General features: G+C 42.9%; 1 protein-coding gene across 1 annotated transcript in view; it reads left to right on the forward strand.

Moving 5' to 3' along the window:
- Positions 1–17,721, forward strand: part of LOC128746068 (uncharacterized) — a 30,462-nt gene extending 12,741 nt beyond the window's left edge. Inside the window, exons 4-10 of the mRNA XM_053843119.1 lie at positions 1,798–2,465; positions 7,521–7,534; positions 11,801–13,468; positions 13,995–14,203; positions 14,268–14,617; positions 14,674–14,837; positions 14,894–17,721. Of these exons, the coding sequence (XP_053699094.1) occupies positions 1,798–2,465; positions 7,521–7,534; positions 11,801–13,468; positions 13,995–14,203; positions 14,268–14,617; positions 14,674–14,837; positions 14,894–17,721 (5,901 nt within the window). The remainder of the gene's footprint in view (positions 1–1,797; positions 2,466–7,520; positions 7,535–11,800; positions 13,469–13,994; positions 14,204–14,267; positions 14,618–14,673; positions 14,838–14,893) is intronic.
- Positions 17,722–20,844: the final 3,123 nt, after the last annotated feature.

Genomic DNA, 20,844 nt, shown 5'->3' on the forward strand with positions numbered 1-20,844 from the left:
ACTCAGACAACAACAGCTAATAAAAATACCCGTTCGTAGAAGCCCTGATGAAGATCCAAATCCGGATCGAAAAAAGGCAAATATAACGTCTACTATAATTTAATGACTGAACGGCCAAAATCCCATTCATTCGATTCTTATGTCTCAGTCGAAAAATACTAGTGTATAATTAATATATCTTTATTTGAAAACACTTGAAAGATCTGTGTTTGAAAATCCCAATAAACGATCAACAACAGCTAATTAATACAAAATAAAATAAAATAATAATAGCTTAATAAACGTGATACAATACAGTTTGATTCAACCGATTTTGAACTTTTGTTCAATCCGCTACTATGCTTTTGATAAATTAACACTCAAGTTGAGAAATATGAACCTAACAATTGACAGAGTACCTTTTGATACCAATATACACATGTCCCTACATTCAACCTTCAGTTTTCCTCACAAACACACGTGTTGAAGACAACCCCAACTGTAGTCCACGTGATATGCCAGCTCTGGTACAACATTCTATCCATCTAATCGCCATACACTTCTTATCAATAATGAACCCTCTATCACATATAACGCTGGCACAAAACAACCCCCGGTTAGAGCTGCAATGTTTTCCTACGATAGTTCTATCCCTTGGCTGTTGAAGACCTCCTTCCGTGTTCCGTATTCCGTACCGATTCCGTAGAGCCACCGTATATATCCATGTATGAGTTAAATTATTTCACTCACCGTCAACCACCCAACCACCCACAAGCGCCGGGAAAGATTGGGTGGAATCCGACGATGGTGTGATGCTATGCTTGCTCCAATCTTACCACACATTTTGCTAACAGTCAGACGTATACGCACACAAACGCGTCACGTTTTGGTGAAGCGTACCGATGACACTCCTGCTTGGCAGCGAATGACCGACCGACAGACGAAGCGAGCTGGTGTGGAGGGTGGCTGTCACGAATGGGGCGTAAATCGAATCGAACCAGCGGCCGCTTTTCCGAATGGAATGCATGCGTGAAAATGGTTGACGGTTTGCCGGAGAATATTTATGATGAAAATACACAGATCTAGTGAAATAGATTCAGAGCAAGAGAAACACATAACGGGAGAAAGAGCACACCAAGGATGGTAGCGAAATCGGAAACCGTGATATATGCCGATCCCTGTAAGGGCGCGAGAGGAAAAGCGCGCGCTCTCATCATGTCTGTCGTAAGGATTTCTTGGGAAAATGCGAGAGCAAACGAGCAACATTGCTCCGACGAACGAAGCAGGAAAAGTGAAAAAGTGGCATTAAAGATGAAAAGTTTCGTCCTGACGAGTTTTCCGCCGATTTAAAGTTGCGATTTTTGCTAGGAAAAGTTTGACTTTAATGGTTGAAAAGTTTTTCAAAACAGAATGCACTCGCGACCGGAACGGGAATGGATAAATTCGTGCGCGATCAACCGCTTCAAATGGCGATAAAGTGATGATGAAAATTGATTTCGAGCAATAGTTGGATTTTTTCCTCCCAAAATCCAGGAGTGGGCTCCATCGCTGCTAGGATCGACGTCGACCGTTGCGGGGCTGGCATTCAGCCTCCAGTTTTTCCTTTTTTTCGCTGCATGTTGCTCGCAACAATGATAAAAGTTAGACATTTTATTTGATTGCGATGTGAAAGTGAGTGAGAGTGAAATAATGGAACTCCGAAACAAGGAAATTTTGCTTGATTTGCGAGGATAAAAAAACAGGTGCCTCGAAAGGCGTGTTATGGGAAAGTGAAAATTTTTGAGCTGAGTTGTGCAAGTTTTTCGCGACATAAAACAGGTCAGCCAAAAATCGAAGGGGATGCGTGACGCGATGCCAAAAGTGCTGGACAGTGACACTGAATCGGAGATACCAGCCAGTATACAGAGTAACAACAACAGCGAACCTAACACGGACAATGAGGATAAACCGGAAGTGGACGCCCTACCGTCGCTGGGCTCGCAGATTGCTCCGACGACAAATGGGAATATCAGCGATACGGATAGTACCGCAAGTACCCCAAGCAATGCCCGACTAGCGGTCAATAGAATTGACCAAAACAGCACCGGATCGAGTCTTCCACCGTCATCATCAGCAGTAGCAACAGGAGCAGTGCGTGCACCAACTCCTCCCATAGTTACCAACGGTAGTAATAATCCAGCCAGCAACAGCTCTAGTAATCCTACAGGCCACGGCAATAACAGTTCAGCTGCTGTACCGCCCGTGAGATCATCGTCAGCCTTATCCGGGTCATCATCATCTGCAGCAGCGACCATCGCCAGCGAGCGAGTAAAAAAGTACCGTCATCAACACTTCAGTAAGAACATCTATATCGGGACGAAAAATGCGGAAAAATGGGACACTTTACGAAATCTGTTGCAGTTTAAGAACGATGTGGAATTTGTTTCGTTTCTGCTCCGACTGGCCGAATTAGATGACCGAAAAAGGAAAACTCGACTTCTGAATGGGTAAGTTTATTGATCATTTGGGGAAACTACAGTGACAAACTGTGGAATAACCCATGAGAATGGGGAAGTTGTTTGAATGCATTTCGTACTAAGTAGAGTACAAATCAACAACCAAAACCGTTGTAATTTGCCGGTAGACTATTACCGCAGATTATCTATGTGAACTTCCGATGGTTATTAGTGAATTGTATTTCAATTCGTGTCAAAAAATTCAAGGGTTTTACAAAAAATAAAGTACCTAGTTGAAAAAAAGACAAATAAGAATTTTTATGAACTATCGCTCTCGTTGAATTAAAGCTCGTTTTAGGACCGCATATGAAAACAGCTGCTTGACGCGAAGATTCTAAAAGAGGTATATTTTATTCAAACGATGCGAATGACGTCACCAAGAAACCAATCAAAAATGTACCAAACGACGCGGTAATTTTTCGAAGAAGCGATTGAGTTAAAGTAACAATGTTCATTCGATTTTAAAGATTTCGCAAATACTCTGGAAAAAATAAAAATAAAAGAATATTCGCAAACGGTCATAAACAGCGAATTTTATTAACGATGAAATGTGCGAAAATCGCAATTATATATGGATCTGGTTTGACTAAACTTTGACGTAGTTAAAACTTGGTAACAATAACATGCCCAGGAGCCAGGGATGTATGTATGAAGTAGGGCAGCAATATTTTTTTATTTCGATTTTATTTTAATCTGATGTTAAATTTTCCAAATTTTATGTGAGAAACTTCTACCAAGTAGGATTTTAATTAAAATCTCGCGTAATTTAGTATAAAATTTCTATATCAGAGTTCTACTTGAATTTTCCTAGATTTTTTACCTTTTTCTCATTATTTTTTAAGATTTCTATCGCAATCTGTTAGGCTTATTAATGCCATTCACCGTTATAATTTACGCGATTTCTTTATTAAAATATTTAAAAAAAATCAGCATCATCAAACCGCTTACTTACAACAGAAATGATACGAAACATGTCTTCAAAAAACGCTAGAAATGCGGGTGAATTGAAAAAATTTGGCTATTTGATTTCTTCGTCTACTGCTGAAGATTTCGTAATTTGATTTTCATTGACAAAGAAATGACTAAAGAAGGGACACTTTACTCTTGCTCAGAAAATGTTGAAAACAATGCGCAAAATAACGGGTGGCAACTAAAATTTTGGATTTTGTCCCCTATGACAAACGAGCTCAGAGAGAAAAAGAAGATGTGTGTGTTAGCTCTCTCTCTCTCTTTCTGCCAGTATTTTTTGTTTTGTTTATTGCCAAATTTTGCTTAAAATGGCGTCAAAACAAGAAGCATTTCGCGTGCGCGTTGTATCCTTCTACGAATTTCACAAAGATATCGGCAATTACAATATTTTAAAAGTGAAAATGTTTCGGTTTCGACTATTTCCCATATCCAAAGATCCCTAACAACTACTCGCAAGCAAGGTAGTGGAAGACCAGCCAAAATGATGAACGCAGAAGCACTTCGTTCTCTTTCTCGTGCCTTGAACAACAACAAGGACTAAGGATTCCGTCAGCCAATTGGATGCCGCAACAAAGTTCAGCTGTTCTATCCAGTATATCTGCAAAACATTGAAAAGAGCCGGGGTCAGTCCCGGTGTAGTGGTTAGCATTCACGTCTCTCACGCCGAGACAACTCCGCAGAAGTAAGAAATGACTCAAGCTGTTAAATTGACCATAAAAAAAATTTAAAAGTGCCGGAATAAAGTGCCGAAAGATGACAAGAGCAACGGAATACACTGAACAACAGATTTCGATACTGAAATCCCAATTCCGCTGCTTGATGATAAATTATTCCGGAAAATGTTTTGTTGTGGACGACGAAAGTTACTTCGCTCTTTCGAAGACGCACATTCCCGGAAATGATTGATACTATTCCATGGATAGTTCTGCTGCATCTCCGAGCATAAAATACAAGTTTAAACATAATTGTTTGAACAGAAAGCAATCTGTAGATTGCCATTTCCAAGAGAGGTCTAAGTCTAAGGTCTAGGTCTAAGCCACGGTTCAAGCCCTCTGGTTTGCCAATCAATCAAGGTGTGTGCCTGAACGAATGTTTAAAGAAAATTTTGATCCCGTTTCTACAAAAACATCATGCAGATGGAACATACGTGTTTTGGCCGGATGAAGCAACATCGCATTACGCCAAAAAACAAAACTCGTTCCTGAATACCCATTCGATCCCATTTGTACCCAAAAAGCACAAACCGACAAATCTGCCTCAGTGTCGCGCAATCGAAGATTTCTTCAGGATTTTGAGCTCCCTCGTGTACAAAAATAACTGGAAAGCTACGAATTGCTGACAGTTGATTGGTAGAATCAAGAGATGCATTCGCAAAGTTGACATGATGGCCGTACAACGCTCCTGTTTCGACATCCGTTGTTGTTGTTGTTGTTTTATTCGTCAAGCATTTGTAGACTGAACTGAAGCCTCGCCGAACAGCCGATTACGGATCGTTTTCAAATGTTCACTTTTTTCCAACAATGGATAATGTATCTCTCGTTTCAGTAAATCAGATCTTCTTCAAATATCTCTGCCTATTTCAGACAATTTTCAAAATTTTGGTTACTACCCGTTAGGCAAGGAATAAATGACCAAACTCGTGTTTTAGTATTTGACCTTGAAATGCGGTCAGGCATTAATATTAATATTTGTTTGAAACGATGGTTTTTACAATTGATCGAGGGACGGTAGGGGAAAGTACTGAAAAAATTTTTTGGGAAAGGAGGGGAAAGAGTGGAAAGGAAGGGGGGCGTAATAGGTTGCTACGCTTAACAAGTTGTCGTTGTGACTCCTATCTTTTGTCCAATGCTGGAAGGTGCATGGGTCGAACCAAGCTATAATCAGAGATTATAACCGGATTTGAACCCACAACACCTGCCAGGGCGTGTGGCTCGCTGGTATCCGTGTACCTTTGAACCATAGAGGCATCGTTTCAAAAAAATATTATTATTAATACCTGACCGCGTTTCAAGGTCAAAGACTAAAACACGAGTTTGGTCAATTTCATAGGCACGGAGCCTTTCTACGAAGACCCGCGCTGAGAAACGCGGACTAACACGCTTACGGACGAACAACGTCACACGCAGTACCTTGCAAGTCGTAAGGGCCTGCATAGTGTCGTCGTTCTGAAAGTAAAAACAAGTTAGATTAAAACTTCTCGGTCGGTGGTTTCTACAGTTGACGGAGGAAGAGGTACAATCTGTGTGTCTAAAAATAGCCCAAAAACCAGATAGGTCGCTACATTAATAAGTGGGTTGTACAGTCTTCTTTTGTCCAGCGCCTCTATGGTTCAAAGGTACACGGGTACCAGCGAGCCACACGCCCTGGCAGGTGTTGTGGGTTCAAATCCGGTTATAATCTCTGATTATAGAGCTTGGTTCGACCCATGCACCTTCCAGCATTGGAAAAAGATAGGAGTCACAACGACAACTTGTTAAGCGTAGCTACCTATTACCCCCCCCCCCCTTCCTTTCCACTCTTTCCCCTCCTCGCCCAAAAAAATTTTTCATTGCTTTCCCCTACCGTCCCTCCATCAATTGTCAAAACCATCGTTTCAAAAAAAAGCAATAAATGGAATATTTTAGAAAAGCCAGCGAAAGTGGAGCGATGGCCTTCTTCAGTGAACACAAAACATTCATTTTTAAATCAACAGTTTACACCAAATGATACGGCTATTAGTAACTGATGGTTAAGTGGCGTTGGTATGCAATATTTTTCCACATTCCTGAGTAAGCAAATCGCCACATCACATTAATGCATCTTCCCTGTTGCTAACAGCAGACACGATTTCACGGCAAATTTCTTTGCAGCTTGAATTTGTGCAAAGCTCAGCTGTGCAAATTCAATATTAGATATAACCGTTGTCTCTATTAATTGGATATTTAAAAAATACTGATTTTTTCGGATTTCTGTGTGTAGGGGAGTGTCGACGTGGTTGGGCCACGTTTTGGAATTCGCCTATAACTTTCGTTTCAAAAGGAATTTTGGGAATCTAAAAACATCGTAGCAAAGATCTAAGAATAAGATATATTTCCGGAAAGTTTTGAACTGATTGCTTGAAAAATAAAAAAGTTATAGGCATTTACGTGAAGACAAAAAATGTTGTCATAGTCGGGAGTACAACGTGCCCACGCATCACATCTTTATCGATTTCAAAGCAGCATACGATACAGTCGATCGAGACAAGCTATGGCAGATAATGCACGAATACGGTTTTCCGGACAAACTGACGCGACTGATCAGAGCTACATTGGATCGAGTGATGTGTTTCGTACGCATCTCTGGGACACTCTCGAGTCCCTTCGAGACGCGACGAGGGTTGAGACAAGGTGACGGTCTATCCTGCATGCTGTTCAACATCGCTCTTGAGGGGGTGATCCGACGAGCGGGCATTGAAACGAGAGGCACGATTTTTACCAAGAGTAGCCAACTTCTAGGCTTTGCAGATGACTTCGATATCATTGCCAGGAACTTTGCGACGGCGGAGGCAATCTACGCCAGACTGAAAGCGGAGTCTAGGAGAATTGGGCTAAAAATAAATGCGTCGAAGACCAAATACATGAAAGGAAGAGGCTCAAAGGAAACAAATGCGCGCCTCCCACGGACGGTAACCGTTGACGGCGACGAACTAGAAGTGGTAGAAGAGTTCGTGTATTTGGGATCGCTGGTGACCGCGGACAACAACACTAGTAAGGAGATCCAGCGGCGCATCCAAGCGGGAAATCGGGCCTACTTTGCCCTTCGCAAAACGCTGCGATCAGGAAGCATACGCCGCCGCACGAAGCTAACAATGTACAAAACCATTATTAGACCGGTAGTTCTTTATGGACTTGAAGCCGTGACGCTGCTTACGGAGGACATACGCGCCCTTGCCGTGTTTGAGCGGAAAGTGCTGCGGACGATATTTGGCGGAGTACAAACTGAAAGCGGAGAGTGGCGGACGCGTATGAATCACGAGCTACAGGCACTGCTTGGGGAGACTCCCATCGTACATCTAGCGAAAGTTAGCAGGCTACGGTGGGCCGGACACGTCGTAAGGATGCCGGACGACAGTGCGACGAAAATGGTCCTCTTCAACAACCCCACCGGCACCAGGAACAGGGGGGCCCAACGTGCACGATGGCTCGACCAGGTCGAAAGCGATTTGCGACTTCTGAGACGACTAGGAAATTGGCGACGAGTGGCCCAAGACCGAGTTGAATGGAGACGAGTGCTTGAAACAGCACGAGCCACCCCGGCTCTATGCTGCTGAAGAAGAAGAAGAAGTCGGGCCATGTTGTACAAGTTGAGCCACAGCAGAAAATCTAAAACATACGTATTGAAATTCTATATAGAGACATGAAAAGAATGAATTCCGTGAAAAACGGCACAAATACCCTATTTTTAATTGCATTTTTGCTATATTTTGGCGATCTTGTAAAAAAAACTATTGCTAAAATCGCCTTTTCCGAAATGTATAATTACAATAAAAAAAACAACAAAAATCTAGGTTTTTATCGTATTAATTTTGCTTTATTTCATAACATTTTACGTGACTGACATTCTCTAACGATTATTGCACTTCTGCGCTTAAAATTATGGTGGCCTAACCATGACTACTCAAGTGGCCCGACCTTTACAAATAACGCTTTTCTAGTATTTCACCTTAGCCTTCCCAAACACCTTACTGGAGGGGATTTTTATATAGTCTTCGTGTGTAGCACAACACACTTCATACATTTTCAAAATTTATCTCGATAATTGCATTTTATGAATCATTTCTTGAAGAAAAGTTCATTGCGCCTGAAAAACTTTTTTCGTAAGATTTAGTCACTAAATTCAGTACGGGTTTTTTGAAAACACGATTGAAACTCACAATATTGTAGAAAGTTAGCTATCACAGTAAGAAGTTTGTCCATAAAATCGTACTCGTTCATTATCTGTCATAGCTGTTCGCATTCAACTGTACCGTTAAATCGCTCTGAAATCCATGAAAATATGATGCATGGGCTCGTTTTACTCCCGACATTTCTGGAGGATTTGTCGGAGGGTAAATATTTGATCTGTAGTAGCATGGGCCCCCATAAACTCGCCTGATATTACCCTCTTGGGGATAGACGACGCAAAAAAAATCTGAGAGAGAATCTTGAAGGATGCGTTAACCAGCGTAATGTCGCCGTAGTTCCAGCAATCTAGCCGATCGCCCTTTTTGTAGATGCAACAGACTACACCTTCCATCCGCTCCTCCGGCAGTTTCTCCTCCTCCCAAATTCTTGAAATTATCCAATGAAATGCCATTACTAGCAGTTTTTGGTGAACCTATTTAGGATTACTCTCTCTAGTAGCTTGCCAAGCGTATTCAACAGGCATATACGCTGAGGGATCCCCGGGGAGTTTTACCAGTTTCAGCAGCAGCACCAGCTTCTGGTGCTTCCATGTATTGGGGAAGCTACCATCGTCAACGTATTTCTGTAATGTGGTCCTAAACATATCCGGATTCTCCAGGATTGCTACTTTCAAAGCCATATTCTGAATTCCGCCTGGTCCTGGGGCCTTTTTCCCCTTTATGGCCTGCGCCAGCTCGATTGGCTCCTCGTTGGTAACTCGAGCTTCTACTTCGTTGTCGTCTTCCTCGCCATACGGTGGAGTCGGCCGGATCATTGGTTCATGGAACCAATGGAACAGCCCCTCTATAATGATTTTCATCTTCTCCGAATATCTTTCATGTGGTATGGCAGGTCCTTTTAACTTCATCACGGCAACTCTGATAGGCGTCTCCCCAAGGCTCAAGACGTGAACCGATCCACGGAGAACCGGGAGCTGGTCCTTTCCGGTGGCTCTATTATTTTTCAGCTGATCGATTTCTCGTCGGATCTCTTCGAGATTAAGAGCCGGCACGCTATTGTTGTTTGTAGGCACTGCTAGGTTAACTTCCGTTGCGTCTCCTTCTGTTATATCGCGGCCTCGTTGACAGCCGACCGTATCATACTCCATCCGTTTTCGAGGGTCGAAGCATCTAGCTCCACAGAGGAAGACAGAGTTTTATCCAATACGCGCGCGTAGTTTTCGGCAACTGGTAGGCTGTTTATTTGCCTAGTGTTTAGCCGAGGAGAGCGACTTTGTCACGAGGTATAAACCACCGATTGTTTTGAGCGCACAAGTACTGCTTCTAAGCAACGGTCAGAGTCGATGGATTTCCAAGTAGGTTTGGCAATATGAGACCTAGCGTTGTCAAACTGTAGAATCATTTTCGTGCCTCTGCTGCTCGCTCTTCGCGCAATACTCGGTTTAGTCGCATGAATTGAATTCGCAACCCTTTTCCAGTGATTTTATTGTCCATTTTCAACAGCTCATAATCATGTAGCGTATGCAGAATATTTTGTTATCGCAGTAAAAACTAAACAAGCCAATTTAATGCAGTGTAGATTATTAAGTGGACTATCCCCGCAAACCGAAGCAGCTCTTCGAATTCTACTTTGAAAACAAACACAACCAAGCGATTTTCTTGCAAACAACGCACAGCGGAACGTCAAACGGCAGTTCCGCTAGCTCAGATCTCAGACAGAAGAAAAGCGAAAATCACATGTCGCGGACGTGATTCGCTCGATTAGCAGGCATCAGCCAAAATGCACCAGAATTGGCATTGGAAATAGGCAAAAGTAGTGCTAGTGTGTCGTGCAGTAAGCTAGTCTGCTCAGTTAAGAAATTTTGCCGTGTTCACGTGTCGGCCCGCCTTGGAACCCATCTCCCGGGTCACATCGACGATAAAAGCTGTAAGTGATTGGCAATGTGAAGCAAGATCACATCTAATTGTCATCACAGCAGCGAAATCAGCGGTATTCGTTTTGGTAGCGTCAGGACATCGTGCAGTGTAACTACGCTCGCCTAAAATTCAGTGTCCGTGTTCACGAACAAGCCTACGTCGAACTACTCATCTTCCGGGTCATATCATAACGACGACAGACGCTCAGTAAAATCAGTGGTCCTCAGTTCGACAGCACCAGTGCACCGTGCGTGTCCACGTGCAAGACTCATCTCCCGGGTCAGAATGACGAATACGCTCAGGAAACGCAGCGACATCCGTTCAGATTTACGTTCTGCAGCAGCACGAAAACGGACCCCTTTAAGGGTGAGTGGCACAACACTGAGGCACAACTGGTTAGTTTAACCAGCTGCGACGTCGTAGGGTCGTTTTCCCTATCTTTAATTCAAGGTGTCCCTAGAGATTATCCAGTGTACCTGCGATAGCCAGGTCCCAGCCAGCACACGAACAGTGCCACTTGGAACACTTGGAAAGCCACTTGGAACGTGCGCCAGTCGGTGCTACATGAAGGTCATCGATTAACAGCGTAAGCTGGTAGTAAGCTAGTATGACACAAAGTGAAATGAGGGCCAAGTAAAGCGTAGGGCCGTTAGGAGCCGTCATTGATATCCACAATATACAGAGTTAGTATGCTTTTCAATCCTTTTGAGCAACTTGGCATATAATAACCCGCAACAATCAATAACACCGACTTGGTTCCACCAAATACACAGCGATCTTCGCAGCGTGAGTTTGGCCCAGCCAACGACTTACTTTTTTTCTGGGTTGCTATAAAGATTCCATTTATCATCACCCATCACGATGCGATGGACAACGCACTTACTTTTTTGTCACTGGTGCTGTTGTACGCAGACAAAAAAAAACGACGCTTAACTTTCCTTGACTTCAAATCATAAGGAACCCAAACTCCTTGTATTTGAACCATTTCCAACCCATCCAATCGCTTAGACATAGCTTGGTGTATAACTCCTAATACGTTTCTTCATTCAGCAAAGCAAAGCCATGGGTCTAAACGTCCATTAGAACTTAACCCTTCTTTATCGACAGACTTCGCAGCCGGTTACTAAAGTACAGGACAATTACGGGGCTAGTACAACGATCCTACTGACTCTATAGCAGCACTGCCCAGCCGAGATTCGAATATACGACGACTGGCTTGTTAAACCAGCATCGTTGCCCGAAGCTAACTGGGCGGACTCCTCATTCAGCGATGCCTCTAATTTAGCGTCTTGGAAGTTTTTTGGCATTTCTTCACACAGACGTTCGTCTTTGTCGAAATCGAACAGCAGTTACAGCTAAGCTAAGAAACTAAGAGGCGCACCTAATATAAAACACATAGTCCAAGAATATCTAATAAATTACATTACAATTACAATTACAACCCTTGATAATGTTTTTGCACTGAATATGTTGAAATCTAGTCTGTGATGCACTTATACACTTAAACTTAAACAAATACAATAATTAATTTTCTGTCCTTACAGATTGACGGATGAGAGTGCGCACCCAACGGCAGGTGAATCCTTGCGCGATACGCTACCGAGTGTATTATCAAGCTCAAAGCACAACCAACAAAATGGGAAACCTAGTGCTAAGAAAACCAAGAGAGTACAATTTCAGGACAGTGTAAATATCATCAACGATAGTAGCACCACTAACACACTGCGTACGGCGGGTGCCGGTGGGGTTTTCGATTTTCACGAAGACGAAGATGACAATGAGGAAGCGGGGGGAATCGAGTTTCGTCGCCGACGGCATCGGCCGCAACCACCGTTGCGTTCGCCACAGCCTCCTGGAGAGGACGATCGCCGAGACGAAGAGGCAGCTGCAGATGGTGGAGATGAAGACGAGGAGCAGTACATCGTACAAAATATCATCAAGAAACTACCTGGAAGAGCAGGCCAAGCCAACGAGGTGCAACAGGACTCTATTAGCAGTACGATGGGGTCCGTTTCCGAGGATTCACTGCATACGGAAACGGAAGTACTTGACTACCGTATTGCCGAGAAGATAAAAACTGAACTAGAGGAAAAGCAAAAACTGGAGAGAAAATCCTTTACAGAAGAGTTACCATCTACTTCCAACTACTCGGAACAATCGGATCGTCCATCTGACGATGAAACGTACGATAGCAAGTTGGATATCAAAAAGATAGACATTAGGAAGATACCATATGATCCAAAGTTGGGAACAAGTAGAAAAATGAAGCGGGAAAGTGGATCGGTAGATCTGCGTATCGAATATGAAGAGCAAGAATACGGTCGCCTGACACCGGATGAGCGTAAACCGTTGTTACCACCGCCTAAGAAGCCTAGAAAGGCAGCTACAACGAAATACAAGGCCTGTACAGGGTGTGGCTTAAAACATGGAGTTGATCCATGTCCTTTAAATACCCCGTTGGCCGTTATCAATAACAAAATCGAGCTTAAAGAATGGTTAGAGCAAAATGAGGATCTAATCAAAAAGCATAAAATCGTGTTGAAACCAGAAAACCCAGAAGAAATGGACGACGAAAACGACGATAACTATGATGACGATGATGATGAAGACGAAGGAGACGAAAACGAAGAAAACCAATTCGAGGAGAAACTGGACATTCTGCCTTCATTTTCCGAAACATCTCTTCCGTCGGAGTTTGAGTTGCGCCTGGCACCAGTGGCAACGACTGTCACCTCTGCTGCAGTCAGTAGTGTTGCCAGCAATAATCAGTCACTATCACTGGATCTAAATGAATCATCTCCCTCAGAGGGCAACTCAGCAACTCCGCAGTGCGAACTCCAGCAATCACTGCTTCCGTCGGCCACGGGTACGATCACAAACACAGTCAACCATGGACTTAGTATATACACTAAGGTATTCATCCCCAAATACACACAACTGGGGCCAGTTATCGGCCAGATAGCTAAAGAAACCGAGATTCAAGACGATTGTAACATGCGCTACATCTATGAAACGTTCAACGGAACTAGGTCTACTTATATCAACATGGAAAATAAAAACCAAGCAAACTGGCTAAGATACCTGCGGCCAGCTCGACATCGTGATCAGAAAAATTGCGTACTGAAAGTTCGCGATATGCAGATAGTGTTTGTAACCTGCACGGATCTGGATGTCGGCAGCGAACTGCTCTATTGGAGTGATGATTCCAACTCGGCGTGGGGAAAGAAAAAAATGGAAAAGACAAGTAAGAAAACCTGATTACAGTACACTCAACCCCCGCTAATATGAAAAACAGCTCGTTCAGATTGGGCGAGTTCATTTTTAATCTGAATATTTGGTAACTCTATTCATTTTCACACACGCGTAAGACGCGCACCCTATGAACTTGTTGTTTTGATTTGACGAAAACAAACGTTTTGAAAACATCTCAAACATGCGCGAATTCTAAAGGTTCGGTTTGTATAATACGAAATCGGCTCGGCAGTTTCGACTAAAATGGTCTATTTTGAGTGCTGGAGAGAGATAAGTTGCATATGAGCTATATTGCCAAAGCTCCTGAGCAAGAGGAAACGCATTAAGATTTTTTGCTTTTTTTTAATTTACCGGTCCACTTTAACGTCAATTGTGTTTGACGCTTGATCGGTTTTTGATGTGAACGCATTCATACCACCGGGGTACAGATTAAAAATGTTCAGATTAAAGAAGGTCATACCAACGGGGGTACACGGTATGTGAGCAGGATATTCAATTTCTTTTCATTCCGTTTATAGATTGTGGTGGATGTAATCTTCGTTTTGACCATCCTCTGTACTACCGAACACATTGTTCGGTGTTCCACGATCCAGCTTTCAGTCTGACAATACGAAAGTATCACTGTAAGGTGTGTGGAGTCGCTGTACTGGGCAAGGAAAACATTATGAAGCATGCCGAAAAAGAGCATGACGGCAAGGGGGCTTATCAGTGTCAGTTCTGTCAGAAGGTAGTGTGTAAAAGTTTCTTTTTTAATCTTCCAACCTTATACTAATATATTTTTCTTCTTGTAGTTCTTCTTACGCCTTAACTATCTGGAAATGCATCGAACATACGGGTGTAGTATGAATCCTCAGCGGGCACGACCGCTTTGCGATTTTTGTGGCCGTAAATTCTGCCAGCCGCAGAAACTTAAGGTTCACATCAAGCGAATGCACAGCGACATGGCGGAAGTGTTGCGTGATTTTCAATGCAAGCTGTGCTCTAAACTGCTCGGTTCTCGGGCGGCCCTGCAACGGCACTCGAAGGAAGTACACAGTCGAAATTCAGCGGTAGTAAGCTGTCCTCGCTGCCAAAAACTGTTTCAAAACAGAAGCAACCTGAAAATCCACATGCTGACTCACTCTGGAGTACGACCATTCAAGTAAGTTTATAATTTATTGGCAACACTGGCACACTCTAAAGCTATGACTTCTTCAGGTGTGCCGAAAATGAATGCTCGGCAGCATTCACGACGAAGCAGTGTCTCCAGTTCCACTACAAAAAGGTTCATGGATATACTCAGGAACAGATGCCGAAAATTGAGCGCAGTGTTGCGTACACCTTCGACGCGTATTCTGGTGGTATGAATGATGGATTGGTTGGTAAGTAGCCTCTCCGCTGCCACTCATACAAGAATTCGTAAACGACGTTGACGTAGATCTCATTTTAGATGGCATCCAGCGTCGGCAGCGTCGAAAGCTAGAACCAGGAGAGGAAGGTCAACCAATAGGACCAGGTGAGAAACGAAAACGTCCACCAAAAGAGCTACCTGGCAACATTCTCAAGACGAAAAACATCCTGGAATCATTCAACGAAATCTGCAAAAACGATAGCAATCTTTCATTACTGTCGACGAAAATCTCTTCGATTCTAAACGGAAATCTTAAGGATTTCACCAAAGTGCCCAGTGGTGTACCTGGTCTGGAAGGAGATGGTGTGCGTAAAGAAGAGCTGGACGATGATCTGGATTCAAACGATTGTGCTGAGCGGGACGAACGTCTAGAGGCAATTCAACGGCACTTGAACCAACCCATGCAAGATGACAAAAACGATGACTTCAGTCAGTTGCAATCCCGTCTAGCTAACATATCAAGTCAAAGTGAACACTTTAAATTAGCCAATGGTGAAGATGAAAAACCACTAACCGACAGTGATGGCTTTGGAGATCTGAATTCATTGGCTGCCAGTCAAAAGTACAAAGACTTCATTAACGGCGGTAACCCCGGATTGGTAATCAGCAAGGGTAGTAAAAAGTGGATTAGTGATGATGATCACTTGCCAGATGATAATAATTCCGATAACATGCTTACTTCAGCCGCCAATAGAGACTTTCTTACAAAATTGATAATGAATGGCCATGGCACCTCAGCATCCCATGCTGCTGATGACGATGAAGATGACGATGACAATTCAACAATTTTGGACGTAGTTGACTCTAACAATCAGAATCAGCAAAATCCGAACGCACAATCTCATCAGCAGTCTCATCACCATCAGCAGCAGCAGCAGCAACAACAGCAACAGTATACGTCGAGCTTCGCAGGATTAAATAGTTCGCTGCCAGATTTGCCAGCATTCCAAAGCCACAATTTCTCAACACATTTCAACCACCAGTCCCTGCTAGGAAGTTTTTACAACAGCAACAGTGGAGTTTCTGGCCGCAATGCTGGAATTAATACCATCCCAACATCTGCCAGTATGCTGGTGGAAGCCGCTCTGAACTCAGTGAGCAATATAATAAACGAAGCGGAAATGAACAACAATAACAACGAAAATCAGGATCTTCACATGGGCGATATCGATGGTACGGATGGAACGGGTGCAGATAACAACTTACAAAGTGATTCCTTTGCGACCAATGAAGTAAACAGTGCTGTCGATGACATGAAAATGATGAAACCTCATAACTTCCCGCTTCCAATGAATTCCATGTCGCAATTTGCTACTCAATCACCGGACGACGCTAGCATGATACAAGAACGTAACGAAATCGAAGTAGTTCGACCCAAATCACGTGACAAGCTTACAAATTACGGTGAGGGAGAAATTCTTGGCTACGATAATCAACAGCAGCAATCGACGCCGCATAAGCATAACCCGAGCGTCGAGTCAGTTCGGAGTGCATTGTCGCCAGAACAGAACGACTTCAACTACTCCAACTCCAACGGAGCAGCTCAACGACAGCAGCAACAAATCGCTACAAATTCCCCAGCACGATCAAGTTCTCGGCCAATGTACGCGGAGCACGATCTTATATCGCCGGCATCTACGCCTTCTCTGCCGCGGTATGACTTTGGAACAGACAACAGTGGTTACGTGCGCAGACAGGAAAAAACCATAAGTTCACTGGCTCTGGAAAACTTTGAGGCTAATCTGAAAGCCAGCAATCACCATATGCCACACTTATCCAGCGATGAAGACAGTAGCATCGTGATTGCGGAGAATCTCTCGGTGAATGCCAACAGTACCGAAGGGAAAATAAAATTGAATAATCATAATTCGACCACTGATTTTATGGGTTCAACGGCTGCAGGTACCGCCAATAAGTACGATAACGGGCGAAACACTATTGGATCGGAATTATCGACGGATCTTCGTTTGAAATACAACGCTGAATCTGGCGTTGAACTTTCCGATTTCCGTAGCAGTAATATGAATGAGACTTCCGATTTTCAAGGACTGGATATGAGCTCTCGTGCTAGTCTGTCTTCAAGCTACTCGCACAGCAACTTCCAAGTTCCTTCCACCGGGACAAATTTGAACTTTAATCGTTACCACCATCATATCTACGATATACTGAATGAACGTGAACAACATCAGCAACAACAGCAGCAACATCAACAACAAGAGTTTCACCTTCAACAACAACAGCATCAACAACAGCAACAGATGCAACACATGATACAAGATCATATAGGACAGGAAAGCGAACCGGACCAACCTGCATCGGTTGACCTGAGTAGAACCTCCAATTATCTTGTGCCGTCACCGCCATCTCCCGCCATTCCCTACTCTCATCCCCATCCGGACATGATCCGCATGGTTTCCTTGGATTTAAGCTCGAACAGTGGTGGCAATATGATTGTCGGCAACACTCCCCATCACGTTCGGCATCCATCGTTTTTGTCTTCGCAGATTCAGCACTCGAATCGTGATTCTTTACCAGATCACCATCGATTGCTGGCCAGCGAGCAGCTTGCCGCCACTAATCATCGTCTTCTGGTCGATCCTACCGCTCACCTAATCTTTGAGCAAAATAATCGCTTACTAGCGGAAACTCCTGGTCCATCGCCAGCCCCACCACGGCATGTAGTATCTCCGCAAAGAGGTTTCGGAGCCTATCACCATCATCACCATCATCATCAGGTGAGCTCCGCTTCCGGCTATCACCATCATTCAGTTAAGCAGAATCTTACCTCTCCGCCGTTAAATCAGCACGCTTCAGCTGCTACCGCGAACTACCACCCTTTTCCGACTTATTACTAAGGCAGAGCAGCTCAGCATTGTTTTGATAGTAAGATTGTAGGCCATTTTAGAGAAGTATTCGGCCTTAGAGACCACATGAACGATTAAGGATGAGTGTAGAAGTCTGTACTTTATATTAATATAGCAGTAGAATTCATAGCCTGTCGAAGATCAGCAGAAAATCAGGAGACAAAAAGGGAAATTGTTTACTTGTTTATAACCTCTATGCTTATGTTTTCTGTAGAAGTACTTAAAGTACACATACGAATCACACAAATTGCATTAAACGATTAGGCTACTACATATAGTTGAAGGCTGTAACGTTACCGAAACCGAGTCAGTGGCACAAGAACACGAAAAACAAACGCTAATCTAGCTCAAAAAGTATTATCTTGAGAACAAACACACAGAAAAAAAACACCCACCAGAAGCGAATGCCGTAGGAGAAGAAATATACACAAAGTAGAGATAAAACTTGGATAAAACCAGCAACCGCGCAAATGCGTCTTCAATACATGAAACGAACAATCTGTTAAGTGTCACTAATTATTCCTAAAAACCTCACAGCAACTCATTGAATCCCGAGATTCATTCGAAGAATATTTTTCTGTATAATATCTACTATTTGCAATAGTTTTTTGTGCAGTCGTGTTTGGTAGATGTAATATTAAATTTTGAGCTCTATTTTGAATATTTGTTGTACTTATATCATTACCAATCGAAACAATCAAAAAAACGAAAGCGTTCTACAGATGCTGCGTTGACGAAGGACATTACAAATGTTTTGGCTTCTGGAAACCTTTATTTTCCAAGTATTTAGCACTAATTCAGCATCAACTGCATAACGACAGAGTACTTATCGTAGTTTGTCACATTTATTCGAGGAGAATGAAAATGTAGAGGTGAATAAAACTAGAGTTATACCAACCCAACAGAAAACAAATAAAAACAATCTAAAACAATTTAAGAATATTGTGCCAAAAATAAAAGACACAAAGGAAGAAATACATACCACGAAACAACATCTTTTTGCTCTTGTCTACCGAATCAGCAGTCTTGTCATTCAACCCGTTTTACTATAGTAGGTGTAGAATCGATATTTACAAACCCCAAATCTGTATTTGTGTAATATTGGAAAACAAATCCAAAACAGAATAGTATTCTATGTAACAGTGGCACAAAACCATCGCAGCATTCCTTCCGCGACATGTGATTTCGAGTCCTAAACGAAGAAGGGATTCAGGAAAACACAAACAAATCCCACAATTACACACAATTTCATACTACGTGCACACTTGCGGACACTTGCTATACCCATTTTTGACCAAATCATGCAATAACAGCATTAACACACACAAAAGAACAATAAAACCACACTGTTCAAAGCTACAACTGTATAACGACATGCGGATCGAAAAACGGGACAAACATGGCAAAATTATTACACTACAAAATAAAACACTGCAAGTATATAATATAATAGAATACAGTCTTTACCTTAATGATGGTGAAATAAAACAAAACAAACTAAATCAGGCATCTGTATTATACGAGAAATTAATAAAGAAAGTAAAAAAATAACTGCGGTTCTGTCTTTATTATTCGAAAAGTGACTCTTTAAGACAAAAACAAATTGACCTTTTCTAACGGTAATGGCTTATAGATAATGGCGGATGATAAATTGCGTAACCCGAAGCATGACCAGCCGTAAAATCTACTTTAGGTATCGAATCCTTCGGAAGCACACCTTGCGGTTGAACATGTGCTTATCAACCAAAGAAAAAGCAACTGCCGAGTACCGAAGTGAACCGGGCAGGATCACAGAATCAAGAACACCAGGCCTCGGATTTGTAGTCTGATGCAAGAGTGAAACGCCGCCACCTAGCGTTTATTTATGCTTCATGTGGCTCACAATTTTCTCGCGCGTGGTCATACTTGCATCACGGGGACCAGGAAGATGGCTTCCAGACAGCCCAGAAGTACAGAGTAACAAACTTTCGTTTCACCAGTTCGAAAGTGTTCAGTGTATAAACCTTGTTATCTGCCCATCTATCTCTAAGACTCTTTACAAGCTAAACGATATAGCACAAATGATAGTTCTCCCGTTTTCATATATCGATTCACTTCATGTTAAACTGTTATTGAATAAACACGTTTTCTCTGTATACGCGGTGATTCTTTTATTTCGCGGGTCGTTCCACCGAAACATCATTTTAGGTTATGGGCCCAGCATTGCGGATTGTTTCCTGAACATTTTCTTTGTGTAAAATGACGGAGGAAGATCGAGGTGAACGGTTCCTGTTACCGTTATTCGATGGATCCAACTTTGCTGCTTGGAGGTTCCGGATGCGGATTCTTCTCGAAGAACACGAATTGCTGCAGTGTATCGAGATAGAGGTAGACGCTATGGACGACTTAAAAGAAGAACCGAACGATGATGAAGCTGTAAAAGTAGAAAAAGCGGCAAAACGAGAGAAACGCTTAAAACAGGACAGGACGTGCAAATTGCTGTTAGTGTCCCGGATACACGACTCGCAGCTCGAGTACGTGCAGGAAAAAGGTTCACCGAAACAGATTTGGGATGCTCTTGTTCGTGTTTTCGAACGAAAAAGTATTGCAAGCCGTATGTATTTAAAACGGCAAATGCTATCGTTGAAGTTTGAGTCAGGATCTCTGCAAAATCATTTTCTTCGTTTTGGTCGTCTAGTAAGAGAATATCGATGCACCGGTGCTGTTATCGACGAATTGGACGTGATTTGTCACCTGCTGTTGACGCTAGGGGAGGACTATGACACGGTTGTTACAACAATAGAAACGATGCCGGAAGATAGATTGTCGCTCGAATACGTCAAATGTCGTCTTCTTGATGAGGAGATCAAAAGGAAAGGATTAGGTATAGAGCTTTCAAATCCTAAATCTGATGTTACAGCATTCGCCGGATCGCAGAAGAAAAATAAAAAGAAAAAGCTGAAATGTTTTGGATGTCATCAAGAGGGGCATAAGTTGTCGGAATGCCCGAAGAAGTTTTCGGAAAAGGGCAAGCATCAGTCGAAAGCTAATCTGGCAGAGCGGAGCGGTATTTCTTTCGTGGCACTGAGTAGTGAGTGTCGGCTTGATGAGGATTCATCGGAGCGTCACCGAGTG

Source organism: Sabethes cyaneus, chromosome 1, assembly GCF_943734655.1.
Source record: "Sabethes cyaneus chromosome 1, idSabCyanKW18_F2, whole genome shotgun sequence".
NCBI lineage: Eukaryota > Metazoa > Arthropoda > Insecta > Diptera > Culicidae > Sabethes > Sabethes cyaneus.